A 20,987-nucleotide genomic window follows, 5' to 3' on the forward strand; every position below is an offset into this window, starting at 1 on the left:
TGCGATTAAGTGAAAAAGCGGCACTTATGCGCATGTGGCGCACGTGCGACATACTTTCACAACGACCGATGTAGTTTCACACCGGATGTAGCAGAGTGATTGACATGAAGTGGGCGTTTCTGGGTGTCAACTGACCGTTTTCAGGGAGTGTTCGGAAAAACGCAGGCGTAGCTAGACAAACGCAGGGCGTGTTCGTGACGTTAAAACATGAACTGAAGAGTCTGAAGTGATCGCAAGCGCTGAGTAGGTCTGAAGCTACTCTGAAACCGCACCAAATTATTTTATTATTTATTTTTTCGTTCGCACTACTGCTAAGCTAAAAATACACTCCCAGCGGGAGGCAGCATAGCGTTTGCACGACTGCTAAAAACAGCTAGCGAGCGATCAACTCGGAATGACCCCCAAAGAAGGAAGTATTGAGATAACAGTGTATATGAGGATATACTGTAATGTATATGAACCTTTTTTTTAAATGTACAAAGGACTTTGTGACATGATGACAAAGAGAACTTTACGAGTTATTTGCTACTGTCAGGTTATAGAAATATTGGGGCTTTTCAAAGCCACCAGTTACCACCGTTTTTGCCTGCAGAATGTAAACCAGCAATACTAGTAAGTGTAAAACACACTTGAGTGGGAAGAAATGCCTTGTAAAAAAAAAAAAAAAAAAACACCTCCAAGTTCGGCCGGCATCCCACACCTCCAGCAAACTGGTACGGCATTACATCCTGCCCTTGGTTGGCAACTAATAGTAATGTAGTTTCACATTTTGCAGGTCAAAAGGCTGATAAGCCCATTTTTATATAAACCACTTGTAGAGATGGCTCTAATGACAGAGTTTAGCATGACTGCAGGGTAAAAAGACTGAAACAGTGTGAGCCCAAAATAAGGCTACTGCAGAAGTCAAAGTATGGACCCAACCATAAAGTGTTAAAGAGTGGCTATTGGATTATAGAAAAACAGAGTAGATCTGTGTAATTTACAGGAGAAACAATTATGTTTTGCAACAGTGCTACTGTAAAGCAAAAAGAGTGAAACAAACATACAGGGGGTATAATAGTAGCCGCGAAAACTGTTTGGACACTAAAAACAAGTGGTGGAGTTTTCGCAATTTCTTTTGCCAAGTTTTGCGTTTGCAAATGGGGGAAAAGGGGCTTCTTATTGCGGATTTAGTGCCCCGATAAGTCCCGGCATCTGGGTTAATTGGATAGCCCCGGGTGTAGAAATTAGCTGTGGTAAATTACTGTGGCTAACAGGATACCGGCCTAAGTAAAGAACATACTCCACAGATACTATCAATTCTATGGATAGCAATCTATATGGGAAATTTATTAACCAGTGATAAGTGCCAAATGCTCCAGTTGTGTTGCAATCTGACAATTGTATTGATATCCCAGATGTATTAAAGTAGCTACCATACAGAAAAGCATCTGCTTATATCCGTGTGTCCTGCGATGGCTTAGCTGTCACCATACAGACGCCGGAATCCCAGCATCCAGATGGCCAGCAGGGGGTGGGGGCTAATCTATTCTTTGTATTTTTCATATACTTTATATAGTCAAAACTCTGGCGTACACTGGAGTATGGCAGGAAAGGTTCTGCTTCACCTCACTGCAGCGAACAGAGGCCTCAAGAGTATACAAGAAACATAATGTGCCCAGTACAGACACTTGGGACAACCACACAGACAAAGCAGTATAAAAAGAGCAGGTAAACACTCAAGACGCTAACCCAGGGAGGAATGTATAAAATTATCCTTAACATGTAACTGCTAAGTCTAGGCTTATGAAGCCGAGGTGTGATCATCCTCTCACAATACATGAGCTTGGCAGGGAGGCCTGGTAGCAAAATATATATATGCAATGGAAGATCATTGGGGTGTGAAACAGGCAGAGAGCCAGCAGACCAAACATTATTACTTTAATCCTCTATGTTCATTTACAGTTTGCTCAGAAGCCGAACATAAAACTATGTGCAATGCATAGAGCCATAGGGGGTCATTCAGACCGGATCGCACGCTAGATTTTTTTTTGCTGCGATCAGGTCAGAACTGAGCATGCACCGCAATGCACAGGCGCGTCGTGCGGGTGCAAAGCGGATCGTTGCTGTGCGATGGCTTTTACGGAGAATCCATTCGCACAGCCGATCGCAAGGAGATTGACAGGAAGAAGGAGTTTGTGGGTGTCAACTGACCGTTTTCTGGGAATGCCCAAGCGTTTGCAGGGCGGGTGTCTGACGTCAATTCCGGGACCTGACAGGCTGACAACTTTTTTGTAGTGCTCGGCTGCACATGCGATCGCACACTTGCAAAGCACAAATACACTATAGGCGGCGACTATCTGATCACGGCGATGCAAAAAAATAGCTGGCGAGCGATCAGGTCAGAATTAGGCCCATAGGGGCAGATCTATTAAGCCTGGTGAAGTGATAAAGTGGAAGGTGATAACGCCCCAGCCAATCAGCTCCTAACTTCCATGTCACAGGCTAGGTTTGAAAAATGACAGTTAGGAGCTGAATGGCTGGTGCGTTATCACCTTCCACTTTATCACTTCACCATGCTTAACAAATCTGCCCCATAGATCCTTTATCAGGCTACGAGGGGTGATTGATAAGTACCCGTGTTTGAAGACAGATGGAGCCACAGACATCAAACCTGTATATCATCATTTTGTGTCATCTGTCAGACAACGACTGTCAGAATTTCAGATAAATTCATTGGGGGGGGGAATTCAATTGTTTGAAAAGTCAATTGGGTGTCTGTTTTTCCTCTCTAATAGACAGGAAAAAAACAGACACCCAGTTGACTTTTCAAACAATTGAATCTCCCCCATTGTGTACTTTTGTTTTGGTAGCGGTTGGAAATGAGCAAGTTTGAGTTTTAACTAACTATGGAGAAAGTGCAGTACCGATCAGTGATTAGATTCTGGTTTTTGGATGGGAAGACGTGTGAGGAAATCAAAGAAAAGTTGGAAGCCATTTATGGGGACCTATCACCTTCAATGCCAATCACCAGATATTGGTTCAATGAATTAAAGCTTGGTCGTACATCTGTCCTCGATGGACAGCGTCCAGGTCGCCCAATTGAGGTGACTATGGATGAAATGGTCAACAAAATCCATGATATCGTATTGGCAGACCGGTGAGTGAAGATCACAGAGATTGTTGCGATCGTAGGCATCTCATTTGAACGTATGCGGAATATCCTACATGAAAATTTGGGCATGACATAGCTATCGGCAAGATAGGTGCCGCGTTTGCTCACTGTGGACATAAGCAGGATTGAATGACCACTTCGGAGCAGTGTTTGGACCCGTTTAAGCGCAATCCGAAGGAGTTTCTGCACCGTTTCGTGACTGTTGATGAAACATGGATCCATCACTACACGCCAGAAATGAAGGAACAGTGAAAACAGTGGACTTTACCTGGCGAACGTGCACCAAAGAAGGCGAAGATGGTTCCGTCGGCCGGAAAGGTCATGGACACCGTTTTCTGGGATTCGAAAGGCATGACCTTCATCGACTATTTGGAAAAGGGTAGAACGATCACAGAGCAGTATAATACTCAATTATTGGGCAGATTCGACGACGCATTGAAGAGAAAAATGGCCCACTTGGCAAAGAAGAAAAAAAAAAAGGATTTTGGTTCCCTAGCAGTAAATCCTTTTCTCGTAGTCTGCAGAGGATGCTGTGGTCCACATTAGTACCATGGGGTATAGACAGGTCCACCAGGAGCCATTGGCACTTTAAGAGTTTGAGAGTGTGGGCTGGCTCCTCCCTCTATGCCCCTCTTACCAGACTCAGTCTAGAAACTGTGCCCGAGGAGACGGACATCTTCGAGAGAAGGATTTAACACAGATAGCGGCGAGATTCATACCAGCTCACACATACAAGACACATCAAGCTAACTTAGCTTGAAAACTCAGCAACCGCTGAAACAGTACTTACCAAGTAACAATGCAGTACTCAACTAAAACGAAGTTGTACTGAACCAAATAATGATAGCAGAAAAACGAAGCGCTGGGCAGGCGCCCAGCATCCTCTACGGACTACGAGAAAAGGATTTACCGGTAGGTAACCAAAATCCTATTTTCTCTTACGTCCTAGAGGATGCTGGGGTCCACATTAGTACCATGGGGATGTACCAAAGCTCCCAGAATGGGAGGGAGAGCGTGGAGGCTGCAGCAGAACTGATTGGCCTCTGATGATCTGAAGTTCAGTCAAAGTATCGAACTTGCAGAACTTTGCAAACATGTTCGACCCAGACCAAATTGACACCCCGAGTAGCCGCCCAGGAAGACCCCACCTTACGAGTAGAGTGGGCCTTGACAGACGTAGGACACGGCAATCCTGCCGTAGAATATGCATGCTGGATTATGAACCTGATCCAGTGAGAGATCGTCTGCTTAGAAGCAGGACACACAATTTTCTTGGTATCATACAGGACAAACAGAGTCCGATTTTCTGTGACGAGCAGTCCTCTTCGCATAGATTTTCAGAGCCTTTACAACATCCAAGGACTTTGATGAAATTGAGGAGTCAGTAGCCACTGGCACCACAATAGGTTGGTTGATATGAAAAGCCGACACAACCTTCGGAAGAAACTGCTGACGTGTACGGAGCTCAGCTCTATCTTCGTGGAAGATCAAGTATGGGCTTTTACAGGACAAAGACCCCCAACTCCGACACACGTCTAGCAGAAGCTAAGGCCAACAATGTGACAGCCTTCCATGTAAGAAATTTGACCTCAACCTCCTGTACAGGCGCGAACCAGTCCGATTGGAGGAACTGCAACACCACGTTAAGGTCCCGAGGCGCCGTAGGCGGTACAAAGGGAGGTTGGATGTGCAGAACTCCCTTCAAAAAGGTCTGAACCTCAGGGAGAGCAGCCAACTGTTTCTGGAAGAAAATGGATAGGGCCGAAATCTGGACCTTCACAGATCCCAACCTCAGGCCCATATCCACACCGGCTTGTAGGAAGAGGAGAAACCGTCCCAGTTGAAACTCCACCGCAGGAAATTTCTTGGACTCACACCAAGACACAGTTTTTTCAAATTCGATGGTAATGTTTAGATGTTACTCCTTTCCTAGCCTGTATCAGGGTAGGAATAACCTTGTTCAGAATGCCCTTTCGAGCTAGTATCAGGCGTTCAACCTCCATGCCGTCAAATGTAGCCGCGGTAAGCCTTGATAGGCGAACGGCCCCTGCTGCAGCAGGTCCTCCCGAAGAGGAAGAGGCCTCGGCTCTTCTTGCAGTAGATCCAGAAGATCCGCGTACCAAGCCCGTATTGGCCAGTCTGGAGCAATGAGGATCGCTTGAACCCTTGTTCTCCTTATGAGCATTAGAACTCTTGGGATAAGTGGAAGTGGAGGAAACACGTACACCGACTGGAACACCCACGGAGTCACTAGGGCATCCACCGCCACTGCTTGCGGGTCCCTCGACCTGGAACAATACCACCGAAGCTTCTTGTTGAGACGAGAGGCCATCATGTCGATCTGGGGTACGCCCCAAAGATCTGTTACCTCCTTGAACACCTCCGGATGGAGACCCCACTCCCCTGGATGGAGATCGTGTCTGCTGAGGAAGTCCGCTTCCCAGTTGTCTACTCCCAGAATGAACACTGACAGTGCCAACGCGTGTTTTTCTGCCCAGAGGATGATTCTCGTTACCTCTGACATTGCAGCTCTGCTCTTCGTTCCGTCCTGTCCATTTATGTAAGCCACTGTTGTCACATTGTCCGACTGCACTTGAACGGCCCGATTTCTCATAAGATGGGCCGCTTGAAGAAGACCATTGTAGACAGCTCTTAGTTCCAGAATGTTTATTGGCAGGCCGGCTTCCAGAATTGACCACCTTCCTTGGAAGGTTTCCCCTTGAGTGAATGCGCCCCAGCCCCGTAGACTTGCATCCGTGGTTAGAAGGTTAAAGTCCTGAATCCCGAACCTGCGGCCCTCCAGAAGGTGAGGCAGTTGCAGCCACCAGAGGAGTGTAATCCTGGCCTTTGGTGACAGACTTATTCTCTGGCGCATGTGTAGATGGGATCCCGACCACTTGTCCAGGAGATCCAGTTGGAAGGACCGAGCGTGAAACCTCCTGTACTGCAGGGCCTCGTAAGAGGCCACCATCTTTCCCAGAAGGCAAATGCACTGATGAACCGACACCCGGGTTGGCTTCAGGACATCCCGAACCATTGTTTCTATCACCAATGCTTTTTCCTCTGGAAGAAACACACACTGCATCTCCGTGTCGAGGATCATTCCCAGAAAGGACAACCTCCTGGTTGGTTCCAAATGTGATTTTGGAAGATTCAAGATCCAGCCATGTTCCCTGAGAAGCTGGGTCATGAGAGCTATGGACCGTAACTGCTTCTCCTTGGACGATGCTTTTAAATCAGCAGATCGTCCAGATATGGAATTATGTTCACCCCCTGTCTGCAGAGGAGAATCATCATTTCCGCCATCACCTTGGTGAATACCCTCAGTGCTGTGGAGAGGCCAAACGGCAGGACCTGGAACTGAAAATGACAGTCCAACAGTGCAAATCGAAGATAAGCTTGACTGCGGCAGCCAAATCGGAATGTGGAGGTACGCATCCTTGATATCCAGGGATACCAGGAATTCCCCTCCTCCAGACCGGATATCGCTGCCCTCAGAGACTCCATTTTGAACTTGAACTCCCTCAGAAAGGGGTTTAGTGATTTTAAGTTCAGAATGGGCCTGACCGAACCATCCGGTTTGGGTACCACGAAGAGGTTTGAGTAGTAACCTTTGTTTTGCATACGAGATGGTACTGGCACAATGACCTGTGCCTCCACCAACATCTGGACGTCTTCTTGTAGGACAGTCCTGCCTGCCAGCAGAGCTGGCAAGCCGGATTTGAAAAATCGGTGAGGAGGGAGATTTTGAAATTCCAGCCTGTACCCCTGAGACACAATATCTTGCACACAGGGGTCCTGGCCGGATGACACCCAGACGTGAATGAAATGCCCGAGTCTCGCTCCCACCGGCCCCACCTCCGGGGCATGCAGTCCACCGTCATGCGGAAGACTTTGGTGTACCTGAAGCAGGTTTCTGTTCCTGGGAACCTGCAGCCGCAGGTTGGGCAGACCTCTCCGAAATAAGTTGTTGGACGGCTTGGCCTTTCTGGGCTTGGGAAACCAAAAGGGCTGTGATGTAGCTGAAGAAAAGGGAATCTTCGGAGCAGGTGTAGCTGAGGGAAGAAAGGCTGACTTACCAGCCGTAGCCGTGGAGATCCACGCATCTAACGCTTCCCCAAAGAGAGCCTGACCTGTGTAGGGTAGGGTCTCCACACTTCTCCTGGATTCCGCGTCAGCAGACCACTGGCGCAACCACAGTCCTCGACGAGCCGATACAGACATGGAAGAAATTTCCGCAACCATGGTACCCAGGTCTTTCATGGATTCTACCAGAAATCCTGCCGAATCCTGAATGTTACGTAAAAACAATTCAACATCACATTTCTCCATAGTATCCAAGTCTTCAAGTAACCTGACTACTTTACTATAACTTTGTCAATCCAAGCTATGGCAATAGTGGGACGTAGTATTGCCCCAGAAGCCGTGTACATGGATTTGAGCGTATTATCAATTTTACGATCAGCCAGCTCTTTCAAGGCGGTAGATCATGGAACAGGTAAAACCACCTTTTTTGTGAGTCTGGATAATTAAGCGTCAATAATAGGCGGGTTTTCCCATTTTTTCCTATCCTCTACCGGGAAAGGAAACTCTACCAGAACCCTTTTAGCTATCTGGAATTTTTTATCCGGGTTTTCCCAAGCCTTTTCAAAAATAGCATTTCATTCCTTTGACGCAGGGAAGGTTAGCAAGGCTTTCTTATTTTCAGTGAAGTAAGCCTCCTCAACCTGCTTGGGAGTTGTATCAGCAATATTCAACACATCCCTAATAGCCTCTATCATCAACTGCACCCCTTTAGCAAGAGATGCAGCCCCCCCCCTTCCACCGCAACACATCCCTATCACGGTCTGTAGTATCAGAATCAGTATCGGTATCATCCTGCATGATCTGTGCAAGAGCACGTTTATGTGAATATACCGTGGGGAGCCCTGATGTACCAGAACTGGGCCAGGCTGCCATAGAGTTCTGTAAAGCCTGAGTTGCAGATTAAATTTTTGCAACCCTATTTGAAATCTGAGAAATCATAGATTTGATAGAGGATAACCACTCAGGCTCCCTTGCTGGAATCTGTGCTAAACCAGTGCAATCCTGATTACATGTAATGGGATCATCCAGAGAGGACATATCCTCTGCAGCATATGACACAGAGTCCCTGGACATTGCTTAATGGAGACCACAGACACTCCACACACACACACACACACACACACACACACACACACGGGAGGGCAGAGTTTCACCCCCAAGAATGGCAAGAGAGACACACAGAGATTGGAGCCAACCCACACACAGCGCTTTTTAGGTCAAGGGAGACCCCCAACCAGTGCTGACTGTGCACCTTAATAGGTTACGCAGCCTATATACAGCCGCCCCCCCTCCCCCCTTTTACAACCCCCTGGTACCGTGAGAGATGGTTGGAGTTGTTCTGGAGGGATTTGTTCTTCACAGCGTTGTGCAGGCAGGAAAATGGCGCTGAACGCTGCTGGGTCCGCTCTGAGGAGAAGCTCCACCCCCAAAATGGCTCTGTCTTCCCGCTCTTCATAGGATTATACTAACCTGAGGAATTATGCTGGCTGAGATCCCGGGACCCCGACAGGCTGTGTGACCAGTGTAGGGTGTAGGCGCTGGCTCAGGGCGACCCTCACAGCGCCGCACTATGTACCGCTGAGCCTCCGGAGCGCAGTTAATACTGCGCTCCTACCCTGATGCCACCATCTTTACACCGGCCCACTCTGTGGCAGAGAATGATCTATCCCATCAGGAGCTCAGTATCCTGTCAGCGGAGATAGTGGCTCAGACCCCGCAGGGTGGACACAACTCCCTCCACCTTAGTCCCACGAAGCAGGGAGGCTGTTGCCAGCAGCCTCCCTGTAAAAAAAATAAACTCTAAAATAAACTTTACTAGAGAAACTCTGGAGAGCGCTCCTAGCTGTGCCCGGCTCCTCCGGGCACATTTTCTAAACTGAGTCTGGTAGGAGGGGCATAGAGGGAGGAGCCAGCCCCCACTCTCAAACTCTTAAAGTGCCAATGGCTCCTGGTGGACCAGTCTATACCCCATGGTACTAATGTGGACCCCAACATCCTCTAGAACGTATGAGAAAAGTGCTGTTCCACCACGACAATGCGCCGGCCTACTCGTCCCACATCACCACAGCGAAATTGGGCTACGAATTGCTGCTGCATCCGCTGTATTCTCCAGATTTGGCCCCCTGCGACTTTTTCCTGTTTCCAAACATGAAAAACTGGCTCGGCGGAAAGAGATTCGCTTCGAACGAGGAGGACAGCGCCGAAACAGAAGCCTATTTCGCAAAGTTCGACAGATACTATTTTTTGGAGGGCTCGAAAAAGTTGGAATATCGTTGGGCCAAGTGTATTGAGCTAAAAGGAGACCATAATGAATAATAAATCAACATTTTCCCAATAAAATTTTTTTTTCTTGCCTAACACAGGTACTTGGTCTAGGGTTTATGAAGCCGAGGTGTGATCATCCTCTCACAATACATGAGCTTAACAGGGAGGCCTGGTAGCAAAGTATATATGCAATGGAAGATCATTGGGGTGTGAAACAGGCAGAGAGCCAGCAGACCTAACACCATTACTTTAATCCTCTATGTTCATTTATAGTTTGCTCAGAAACCGAACATAAAACTACGTGCAATGGATAGAGCCGTAGTTCCTTTACCAGGCCATTTCATTGAATAACTTTAAAAAATGATGATCCTAAAATCTATACATGCATGAAATATCTAGGAAGGAGCATATGGAGGAATCAACTGCATTAACTAACAATGGTTCAGATTTCTGGGGCTGGTATTTGTTTCCTGGCTGCCACAAGTTACACAGAAACATAGAATTTGATGGCAGATACAAACAAACAATGTGAACAAAAATTACTTCTCAAACTAGCGCTTCTTTAAATCCTGCAGCCATGCTTATCCACAGGTGCACACCACACCAAAGAAGATCACATATTATAGCACAGCGCATCACCACCGACATACTGCTACTTTTTATTTAGGAATAACCCGTGTTGGTTATGGTTATGTTTTAAAATAAATTACTTCTTTTAAATACAACCTCGGTTTTCAACTTTGCATGTGCCATATCTATGGATGAGAACCAGCAGGGTTGACACGTAAGGAAACACTGATTAAGGGAAAATATCCACGAGACACGGAGGGTGTTGGACTGCCAGTGTTGTGGTCAAAAGGATCAAGTGATAGACAGAAGAGAGATCCCGCTGCCAAGAAAGATACCTTTACATGCATGAACCAAGGGGGTTCTATTGTAAGTGTGTATTCAATTGACCATATAAAGTGCACTAGGAAACCATTGGGAGTCCATCACTAAAGACCGCACAGATTTAGATTGTTGTGTAGAAGGTGATGCATTACATTAGATTCACAATTCAGCGCAGAGCTTACCACTGTGCTAGAATATATGGCAGATAAGAACAACTTTGCCCATCCGGTCTGCCATAAATATATGTACACGCACACATTTATACACTAGTATTCATTTTTTTGTCAGGAGCCAAATAAACCTACAAGTATATTTTTGAACTGCGGGAGGAGTAACCGGAAGAAACCCACTGAAGCACGGGGAGCATATACAAACTCCACAGTTTGGGCCATGGTGGGAATTAAACCCATGACCACAGAGCTATGGGCAGTAATGCTAACCATTACACCCTCTGTACTATCCTAGGTCAAAAATAATTTTTCCTTTTTTTACCACATTGCTTAGTGCTAGAAATATACATGGTGACGTTTTAAATTTTAATTAAATTATTTAAAATAGTTTAGCAATTTATCAGTCTATAGATGGCTACCTACCATTACTGCTTCGTGGAGGAGCTTCCTTGGCTCTAAAAGTATCAACTGCAGGTTTGGTGTCCGACTCCAAGGCAATATTGAGCTGCACTTCTGGTTTAAACTTTGTATACTTACTGCTCAAGAGAGAATACCATTTTGGAGCCTGTTCATAAAAGCATAGAAACATAATTCCTTAAATCTCCATGAAACAAGAACGGAAATAGGTGACTGAAGGGAATAGACCCTAATCAATAACTGAATGGGCCTAGGGTCACAGATTTTGAAAAGCAAATTACATAATATGCAATTAAGAGATCTATTCTTCAATCTTGTTTATACCTTTATGTAGAGCATACACTGGCAGACTATAGAACACAGAATTACAAATTTATGCTCAGAGATGCTCAGAGGTGTTCAATGAATTTTATATAGCACATACAAATCCTAGTTACTATTTAATCTTAGAATTAAGGGCAAAATAAAAAATATATGGTCTGATCGAATCAGTCTAGAACATAAATCAAACTCTCATTTTCCTAAACAGCAATTGTTCCATTGTCGGGACATAACTTAAAAAGTCACCATAAGAGATAGATAAAATTATTTATATTCTAATAAATACACAATGAAATAGGCAAATTAGACATTTTCTGCTGTTAAATTTAGTCTAGCATTTTTAAGTGATTTGTGTAATGATTTTTATCCAAGTTTTTGGGCTGTTGGAATAGAATGCTGAAGTCATTATCTTGAAAATATTGTTAAATGGTAACAGAATTACTTGTTTCTTTTCCTGAGCAGTTCTCAAGTCTAAAACAACATATCCAACAGACTCTTTAGCAGATGTTAATGTATCCAAGGCAAAACACTGCAACTTGATTGGAGTTCGCTGTAACCTACAAGAACAAACATGCATTGTTACAGATTATTTTAGTTATATCTCAAAGCTGCCTATTTTATATCCACACACACACACACACACACACACACACACACACACACACACACCTTAGCTGACCTAGCAAATAACTAAATTCAATATTTTTTCCTTGAAAATCATTCAGTACAATGATATGTATAATGTGCTAAAGTCCTTTAGTAACTTACTAGTACAGTAATCTCAGCATTCACAATGAATCTTCCATAACATCCATATCATCTATATACAATATTTGTCCACTCAATGAACAAAGTAAAACAATGTGAACGGTGATGACACGGTGATGACGTTCCACTGTCTTCTCGGCATTTAATACAATTAGTGCTTTTCACCAGTGTGGCACGTGAGTCACTACGTAGGGCTGGTTGGTAAAAGCTCTTTGGTTGGCTACTTAGCACACTAGCAGAGGTGTAGATGATTGCAAAGGCACACGCATAACATTAAAATAGGATTTTGGTTCCCTACCAGTAAATCCTTTTCTCGTAGTCCGCAGAGGATGCTGGGATCCACATTAGTACCATGGGTATAGACGGGTCCACCATGAGCCATTGGCACTTCAAAAGTTTAAGAGTGTGGGCTGGCTCCTCCCTCTATGCCCCTCCTACCAGACTCAGTCAAGAAACTGTACCCAAGGAGGCTGACATCTTCGAGAGAAGGATTTTACACAGATAGTGGCGAGATTCACACCAGCTCACACATACAAGGCACATCAAGCTAACTTAGCTTGAAAACTAAGCAAGCGCTGAAACATTACTTACCAAGTAACAATGAAGTACTCAACTAAAACGAAGTTGTACTGAACCAAATAATGAAAGCAGGAAAACGAAGCGCTGGGAGAGCGCCCAGCGTCCTCTACGGACTACGAGAAAAGGATTTACCGGTAGGTAACCAAATTCCTAATTTCTCTTACATCCTAGAGGATGCTGGGGTCCACATTAGTACCATGGGGATGTACCAAAGCTCCCAGAACGGGAGGGAGAGCGTGGAGACTTCCGTAGAACTGATTGTCTGAACTTCAGATCATCAGAGGCCAAAGTATCAAACTTGTAGAACTTTGCAAACGTGTTCGACCCAGACCAAGTGGCAGCTCGGAAAAGTTGTAACGCAGAGACACCCCGGGTAGCCGCCCAGGAAGACCCCACTTTACGAGTAGAGTGGGCCTTGACAGACGTAGCACACAGCAAGCCTGCCGTAGAATACGCATGCTAGATAGTGAACCTTGTCCAGCGAGATAGTCTGCTTAGAAGCAGGGGACACAATTTTCTTGGGATCATACAGGACAAACAGAGTCCGATTTTCTGTGACAAGCAGTCCTCCTCACATAGACTTTCAGAGCCCTTACAACATCCAAGGACTTTGATGAAATTGAGGAGTCAGTAGCCACTGGCACCACAATAGGTTGGTTGATATGAAATGCAGACACAACCTTCAGAAGAAACTGCTGACGTGTCCGGAGTTCAGCCCTATCTTCGTGGAAGATCAAGTATGGGCTTTTACAAGACAAAGCCCCCAACTCTGACACACGTTTAGCAGAAGCTCAGGCCAACAACGTGACAGCCTTCCACGTAAGAAATTTGACCTCAACCTCCTGTAGAGGCTCGAACCAGTCCGATTGGAGGAACTGCAACACCACGTTAAGGTCCCAAGGCGCCGTAGGCGGTACAAACGGAGGTTGGTTGTGCAGAACTCCCTTCAAAAAGGTCTGAACCTCAGGGAGGGCAGCCAACTGTTTCTAAAAGAAAATGGATAGGGCCGAAATTTGGACTTTTACGGATCCTAATCTCAGGCTCATATCCACACCTGCTTGCAGGAAGAGGAGAAACCGTCCCAGTTGAAACTCCACCGCAGGAAATTTCTTGGACTCACACCAAGATACATATTTTTTCCAAATTCGATGGTAATGTTTAGATGTTACTCCTTTCCTAGCCTGTATCAGGGTAGGAATAACCTTGTTCGGAAATGCCCTTTCGAGCTAGTATCAGGCGTTCAACCTCCATGCCGTCAAACTTGGCCGCGGTAAGTCTTGATAGGCGAACGGCCCCTGCTGCAGCAGGTCCTCCAGAAGAGGTAGAGGCCTCTGCTCTTCTTGCAGTAGATCCAGAAGATCCGCATGCCAAGCCCTTCTTGGCCAGTTTTTTTAAATTCCAGCCTGTACCCCTGGGACACAATATCTTGCACCCAGGGATTCAGGCCGGAGGACACCCAGACATGACTGAGTCTCGCTCCCACCAGCCCCACCTTCAGGGCGTGCAGTCCACCGTCATGCAAAGGACTTTGGTGTACCTGAAGCAGGTTTATGTTCCTGGGAACCTGCAGCCGCAGGTTTCTTGGACTTGGGCCTACTTCTCCGAAAGAAGGTATTGGATGGCTTAGCCTTTCTGGGCTTGGTAGACCGAAAGGGTTGTGATGTAACTGAAGAAAAGGGTTTCTTCGGAGCAGGTGTAGCTGAGGGAAGAAATGGTGACTTACCAGCAGTAGCCGTAGAGATCCACGCATCTAACGCTTGTCCAAAGAGAGCCTGACCTGTGTAGGGTAGAGTCTCCACACTTGTCCTGGATTCCGCGTCGACAGACCACTGGCGCAACCACAGTCGACGAGCTGATACGGACATGGAAGAAATTCCCGCAGCCATGGAACCCATGTCCTTCATGGATTCCACCATAAATCCTGCCAAATCCTGAATGTTACGTAAAAACAATTCAACATCACATTTTTCCATAGTATCCAAGTCCTCAAGTAACGTGCCCGACCACTTTACTATAGCTTTTGCAATCCAAGCACTGGCAATAGTGGGACGTAGTATTGCCCCAGAAGCCGTGTACATGGATTTGAGCGTATTATCAATTTTACGATCAGCCGGCTCTTTCAAGGCAGTAGATCATGGAACAGGTAAAACCACCTTTTTTGTGAGTCTGGATAATTAAGAGTCAACAATAGGCGGGTTTTCCCATTTTTTCCTATCCTCTACCGGGAAAGGAAACTCTACCAGAACCCTTTTAGCTATCTGGAATTTTTTATCCGGGTTTTCCCAAGCCTTTTCAAAAATAGCATTTCATTCCTTTGACGCAGGGAAGGTTAGCGAGGCTTTCTTATTTTCAGTGAAGTAAGCCTCCTCAACCTGCTTGGGAGTTGTATCAGCAACCCCCCCCTCCCCCCCCGCAACACATCCCTATCACAGTCTGCAGTATCAGAATCAGTATCGGTATCATCCTGCATGATTTGTGCAAGAGCACGTTTATGGGAATATACAGCAGGGAGCCCTGATGTACCAAAACTGGGCCAGACTGCCATAGAGTTCTGTAAAGCCTGAGTTGCAGATTCATTTTGTGCAACCCTATTTGAAATCTGAGAAATCATAGATTTGATAGAGGATAACCACTCAGGCTCCCTTGCTGGAATCTGTGCTAAACCAGTGCAATCCTGATTACATGGAATGGGATCATCCTGAGTGGACATATCCTCTGCAGCATATGACACAGAGTCCCTGGACATTGCTTAATGGAGACCACAGACACTCCACACACACACAGGGGAGGACAGAGTTTCACCCCCAAGAATGGCAAGAGAGACACAGAGATTGGAGCCAACCCACACACAGCGCTTTTAATATAAAGGGAGACCCCCTATCAGCGCTGACTGTGCACCTTTATAGGTTACACAGTCGTTTTGAAGCCTCCCTCCCCCCTTCTACAACCCCCTGGTACCGTGAGAGATAGCTGGAGTTTCTTTGGAGGGACTTGCTCTTCGTGGACAGCGCTGTGCATGCAGGAAAATGGCGCTGAACGCTGCTGGGTCCGCTCTGAGGAGAAGCTCCACCCCCAAAATGGCTCTGTCTTCCCGCTCTTCATAGGATTATACTGGCCTGAGGATTAATGCTGGCTGAGATCCCGGGACCCCGACAGGCTGTGTGACCAGTGTAGGGTGTAGGCGCTGGCTCAGGGCGCCCCTCACAGTGCCGCACTATGTACCGCTGAGCCTCTGGAGCGCAGTTAATACTGCGCTCCTACCCTGATGCCGCCATCTTCACATTGGCCTCCCGCTTGCTATGGGGTCGGTGACTCACTCGCCACCGATCCTCAGCTCTGTAAGGGGGTGGCTGCATGCTGCTGGGGTGAGCGATCCCCTGTGGCGGGGTACGATCTATCCCCTCTAGGAGCTTAGTGTCCTGTCAGCGGAGATACTGGCTCAGACCCCGCAGGGCGGACACTACTCCTCCCCTTTGTTCCACGAAGCAAGGAGTCTGTTGCCAGCAGCCTCCCTGTAAAATAAACTCTAAAATAAACTTTACTAGAGAAACTCTGGAGAGCTATCCTAGCTGTGACCGGCTCCTCCGGGCACATTTTCTAAATGGAGTCTGGTAGAAGGGGCATAGAGGGAGGAGCCAGCCCACACTCTCAAACTCTTAAAGTGCCAATGGCTCCTCGTGGACCCGTCTATACCCATGGTACTAATGTGGACTCCAGCATCCTCTAGGACAGACATGTCAAACTCGTGGCCCTCCAGCTGTTATGAAGCTACAAGTCCCAGCATGCTTTGCCAGCATACCTTCCACTGATCAGCTGGCAAAGCATGCTGGGACTTGTAGTTTCACAACAGCTGGATGACCACGAGTTTGACATGCCTGCTCTAGGATGTAAGAGAAATATCTAATCTTGGGCAACTGGCCAGTTTAGGTTCCTTTCTACCACACTATTCTATGTTAAATACTAAAAAGAGTGGCTACAGAAGATAAGGGAAACAACTATAATTACCTGTGTTGGTGAAGAGCTTTTCTGTCGAGTTCCCAAGCTAACTCTGTAGCAAATTGTGGCTGTTCTAAGTGGGGTACTGGATCTGTAGAAAGCTGTTCACCATCAAATCTGGCTTCAACAACAAGCATGTGTCTAGAGCGCTTTGGAAAATGACGCCCTGGAGAAAGAGTAACAAAAAGTATAATTTTTTTTTAGTGCAGGAAACATGTTTAGCGATAAGATTCTCAACTGGTTACCTGTCAGCTTCTAAGACATAACATATGTATTGACAGTTGTTTATACCCCTTTTCCACTAGCTCAAAAAACACGGGTAAATGCACGGGGGCGCGCATTTACCCGTGTTTTTGGCAAGTGGAAAAGGGTAAACCCGGATCAAGTGACCCGTGAATCCTACCCGGCTATTTACCTGGGTAGGACACGGGAATGATCCGGGTAGGGTGTAGTGTAAACGGGAGCCGTGTCGATGCGACACAGCTCCCGTTTACACTGTATGGATGGGCGGCGCTGGGAGATCATGTGATCTCCCTGCGCCGCCCCTGCCGTGTAGCTAGAAGCGTCACCAACCCGGCATATGACGGGTTGTGACTGCTAATGGGAAAGGGACCGAGCACGGGTCGCAGCAGGGGGCAGCTCCCGTGTCAGGCTCCCGGCTGCGACCCGTGCTCGTAGGTGTAAAAGGGGTATTAGTAACACTGCTCAATACGTGCAAATCTGCACTAAAAACTTAGCATCAGCTTTCATATGTGTACTGCAAGTTGGACAATGAGAGCAGAAGTTCAAATGGTTACAATATAGATTTAAATCTCAGAAAACTGCTAGCAATTAAACCTCAATGTGTTCATGTAATCCACCATTTTATTAGCATTTACTTATGCCCCTTTCACACTGCACAAATAACCCGGTATCGATCCGGCATATTGCCCGTGTCGGTGTGAAAGTGCCATGGTCGAATTTCGGGCTTGCCTGAGCCGGTAATTCAAGCCAGTAATAAAGCAGTGTTATTCACGGGTTGAAAACAAGGTCAGTGGGTGTCGCAACCACTGGCCAATTCTACAGATACGCCAATCCAAGAATCGCGGTCCGTGACTTCTGGATTACTTTAACCACATCACTGCCACCAGCAAGAAGATTTTAGCGGCTAAATGCAAGGCCGTCTTCGCTTCGGCATACACACACACTGATTAATAAGTCACAAAATGATAGCATGGACCATGAAGGCCTTGGGCATAAGAATCACAGAACCAAAACTAGAAATTAGGTATTTAATTTCAAGAATATCTTCAGAGCTTTAGTTACAAAAGAGAGTTACAAAGATTATGAGAAATATTTAAAAGTACACACAGATCAGGATACAGGGCTGAATTCAGAGTTGATCGCAGCAAATTTGTTAGCAGTTGGACAAAACAATGGGGGTAATTCCAAGTTGATCGCAGCAGGATTTTTTTTTAGCAATTGGGCAAAACCATATGCACTGCAGGGGAGGCAGATATAACATGTGCAGAGAGAGTTAGATTTGGGTGGGTTATTTTGTTTCTGTGCAGGGTAAATACTGGCTGCTTTATTTTTATACTGCAAATTACATTGCAGATTGAACACACCCCACCCAAATCTAACTCTCTCTGCACATGTTATATCTGCCTCCCATGCAGTGCACATGGTTTTGCCCAATTGCTAACAAAAATCCTGCTGCGATCAACTTGGAATTACCCCCAATGTGCACTGAAGGGGGGGGGAGAGAAGATATAATATGTGCATAGAGAGTTAGATTTGTGTGGGGTGTGTTCAAACTGAAATCTAAATTTCAGTGTAAAAATAGAGCAGCCAGTATTTACCATGAACAGAAACAAAATAACCCACCCAAATCTAACTCTCTCTGCAAATGTTATATCTGCCACACCTGCAGTGCACATGGTTTTGCCCTACTGATAACAAATTTGCTGCTGCGATCAAATCTGAATTACCCCCACAATTTCAAATAAAACAAAAAGGGAGGATACTTTCAGAAATTTAACTTACTCAACAGCATGTAAGCCTTCTGTGTGGAGGGATTTCACAATGTAAGAGATATATGGTACATTTCCAGCTCTTAGCTGTTTCCCTCAGAGATGAACAACACAGTATGTGTGAGAGGGGCAGTTATAGCCCCCTCACAGCTGCAGCCCCCACCATTTAGTTAACTCTCTCAATGCTGTGTACCTGGGCAGTGAGAAACCAGATTGACTTTTTCAACAGCTGTCTCCTTAAGTTTCAAGAGGTCAGGTTTCTTGACCTGGCCTGGCTTTTCTAGTGTTCACGCTAGGCTGTTTTAGGAGAGCGCCGCGCCCTGCCCAATTTTTTTAAGGAAAAATCCACCCAGCCCTTTTTGCGGCGCCCTGCTAGAACAGCTGCCCGCTTCCTGCCCTCCTAGCTTGTAAAGATGCCGTGCGCATGCGCACGGCATCCATTCACGCTATGGGAGAGAGCTGGGGGAAGCCCAGCACCGACGGAGGTGCTGGGCACGCCCCCAACAGTGACGTTGCAGGCCACAGACAAACTTCTGTGGGTCACACCGCCCACTAAAATGATGTTTCCGTGGCCACGCCCCCTAATTTATATGGCCACGTCCCCCTTTTCAGCCGCGTGCAGATATGCTCCCGGAGTTCACGCCCTGCCCTATTTCATTTCTAGAAGGAACATTATTTTCTGTAATGTTTCGTCTAACTATAATTTAAAGCTTCTTAGATATGGTAAGGGCCATAAACTAACCTCTGACTCCCCACAATACATCAAATGTCCTCTACTCCCATATCTGTGTAGCTATGAGTTCACTTAAAGGACAGGCTGGCATCCATGTTGTGTCACAGACTCCACTACATTAGACATTACATACAAGTCTTATATCGTTGGATGCAAGTAAATGTCCCATTTTGCCACAGTGGGTCATAGGGAGAAGCAGCGAGGAGATGAGCACATCTCCCAGCGCCGGATCCAACCCGCGCCACTATGGAAACAGACCCGGCAAAATCCAGGGTCGGGAAGCCTGCAGTTAGGGTCCAATGCCGCCGGATCCCACCCAGGAAGAACCCGGTTCCAATTGCCGAGTGGGACCCAGCATTGGGATGTGAAAACGAGTTTTATGGTAAGAACTTACCTTTGTTAAAACTCTTTCTGCGAGGTACACTGGGCTCCTCAAGGAAAGACATAGGGGTGTAGAGTAGGATCTTGATCCGAGGCACTAACAGGCTGAAAAGCTTTGACTGTTCCCAGAATGCATAGCGCCGCCTCCACTATAACCCCGCCTCCCTGCACAGGAGCTCAGTTTTTTGTTAACCAGTCCAATGCACTAACAGAAAAAGAGACGACAACCGTTAGTAGCCACATACACCACACTCTCACGACAGGAGAAGTATCAGCGGCTAATGCCATACCAACCCAAAGAAGCTAAGTGCGTCAGGGTGGGCGCCTTGTGGAGCCCAGTGTACCTCGCAGAAAGAGTTTTAACAAAGGTAAGTTCTAACCATAAAACTCGTTTTCCGCTGCGGGGTACACTGGGCTCCACAAGGAAAGACATAGGGGATGTCCTAAAGCAGTTCCTTATGGGAGGGGACGCACTGTAGTGGGCACAAGTACCTGGCGTCCAAAGGAAGCATCCTGGGAAGCGGCAGTATCGAAGGCATAGAACCTTATGAACGTGTTCACCGAGGACCACGTAGCCGCCTTTCACAATTGTTCAAGGGTCGCACCACGGCGGGCCGCCCAAGAAGGTCAAACAGACAGAGTAGAATGGGGCGTAATGTGAGCAGGAGCTGACAGACCAGCCCTCAAGCATGTGCAATCACCACTCTAATCCATCTGGCCAAAGTCTGCTTGTGAGCAGGCCAGCCACGTTTGTGAAATCCAAACAGCACAAAGAGAGAATCAGATGATTTCCTAATAGAAGCAGTTCTCTTCACGTAGATACGGAGAGCCCGTACCCCATCCAAAGACCGCTCTTTGGGAGACAGATCAGGAGAAACAAGTGCTGGAACTACAATCTCCTGATTAAGGTGGAACGAAGAAACCACCTTAGGTAAATATCCGGGACGAGTCCTAAGAACCGCCCGGTCACGGTGAAATATCAGATATGGGGAACTACAGTTCAAGGCACCCAAATCCGACACTCTTCTAGCTGAGGCAATAGCCAGCAGAAACACCACCTTAAGGGAAAGCCACTAAGATCAGCTGAACTAAGAGGTTCAAACGGAGACTCTTGTAACGCATCCAAAACCACCGATAAGTCCCAAGGAGCCACAGGCGGGACATAAGGAGGTTGGATACGCAACACACTCTGAGTAAAGGTATGCACATCGGGT

At 46.6% G+C, this 20,987-nt stretch overlaps 1 protein-coding gene across 4 annotated transcripts in view; it reads right to left on the reverse strand.

The window, feature by feature from the left end:
• CEP120 (centrosomal protein 120) overlaps positions 1–20,987 on the reverse strand; it is a 254,609-nt gene that overhangs the window by 185,942 nt on the left and 47,680 nt on the right. For all 4 annotated transcript variants that reach the window (XM_063964221.1, XM_063964219.1, XM_063964220.1 and 1 more), the window contains exons 2-4: positions 16,657–16,813; positions 11,747–11,861; positions 10,990–11,131 (exon numbers count right to left, since the gene is read on the reverse strand). In XM_063964221.1, coding sequence (XP_063820291.1) covers positions 10,990–11,131; positions 11,747–11,861; positions 16,657–16,813 — 414 coding nt within the window. The remainder of the gene's footprint in view (positions 1–10,989; positions 11,132–11,746; positions 11,862–16,656; positions 16,814–20,987) is intronic.

This window comes from Pseudophryne corroboree, chromosome 1, assembly GCF_028390025.1.
Source record: "Pseudophryne corroboree isolate aPseCor3 chromosome 1, aPseCor3.hap2, whole genome shotgun sequence".
NCBI classification, from domain to species: Eukaryota; Metazoa; Chordata; class Amphibia; order Anura; family Myobatrachidae; genus Pseudophryne; species Pseudophryne corroboree.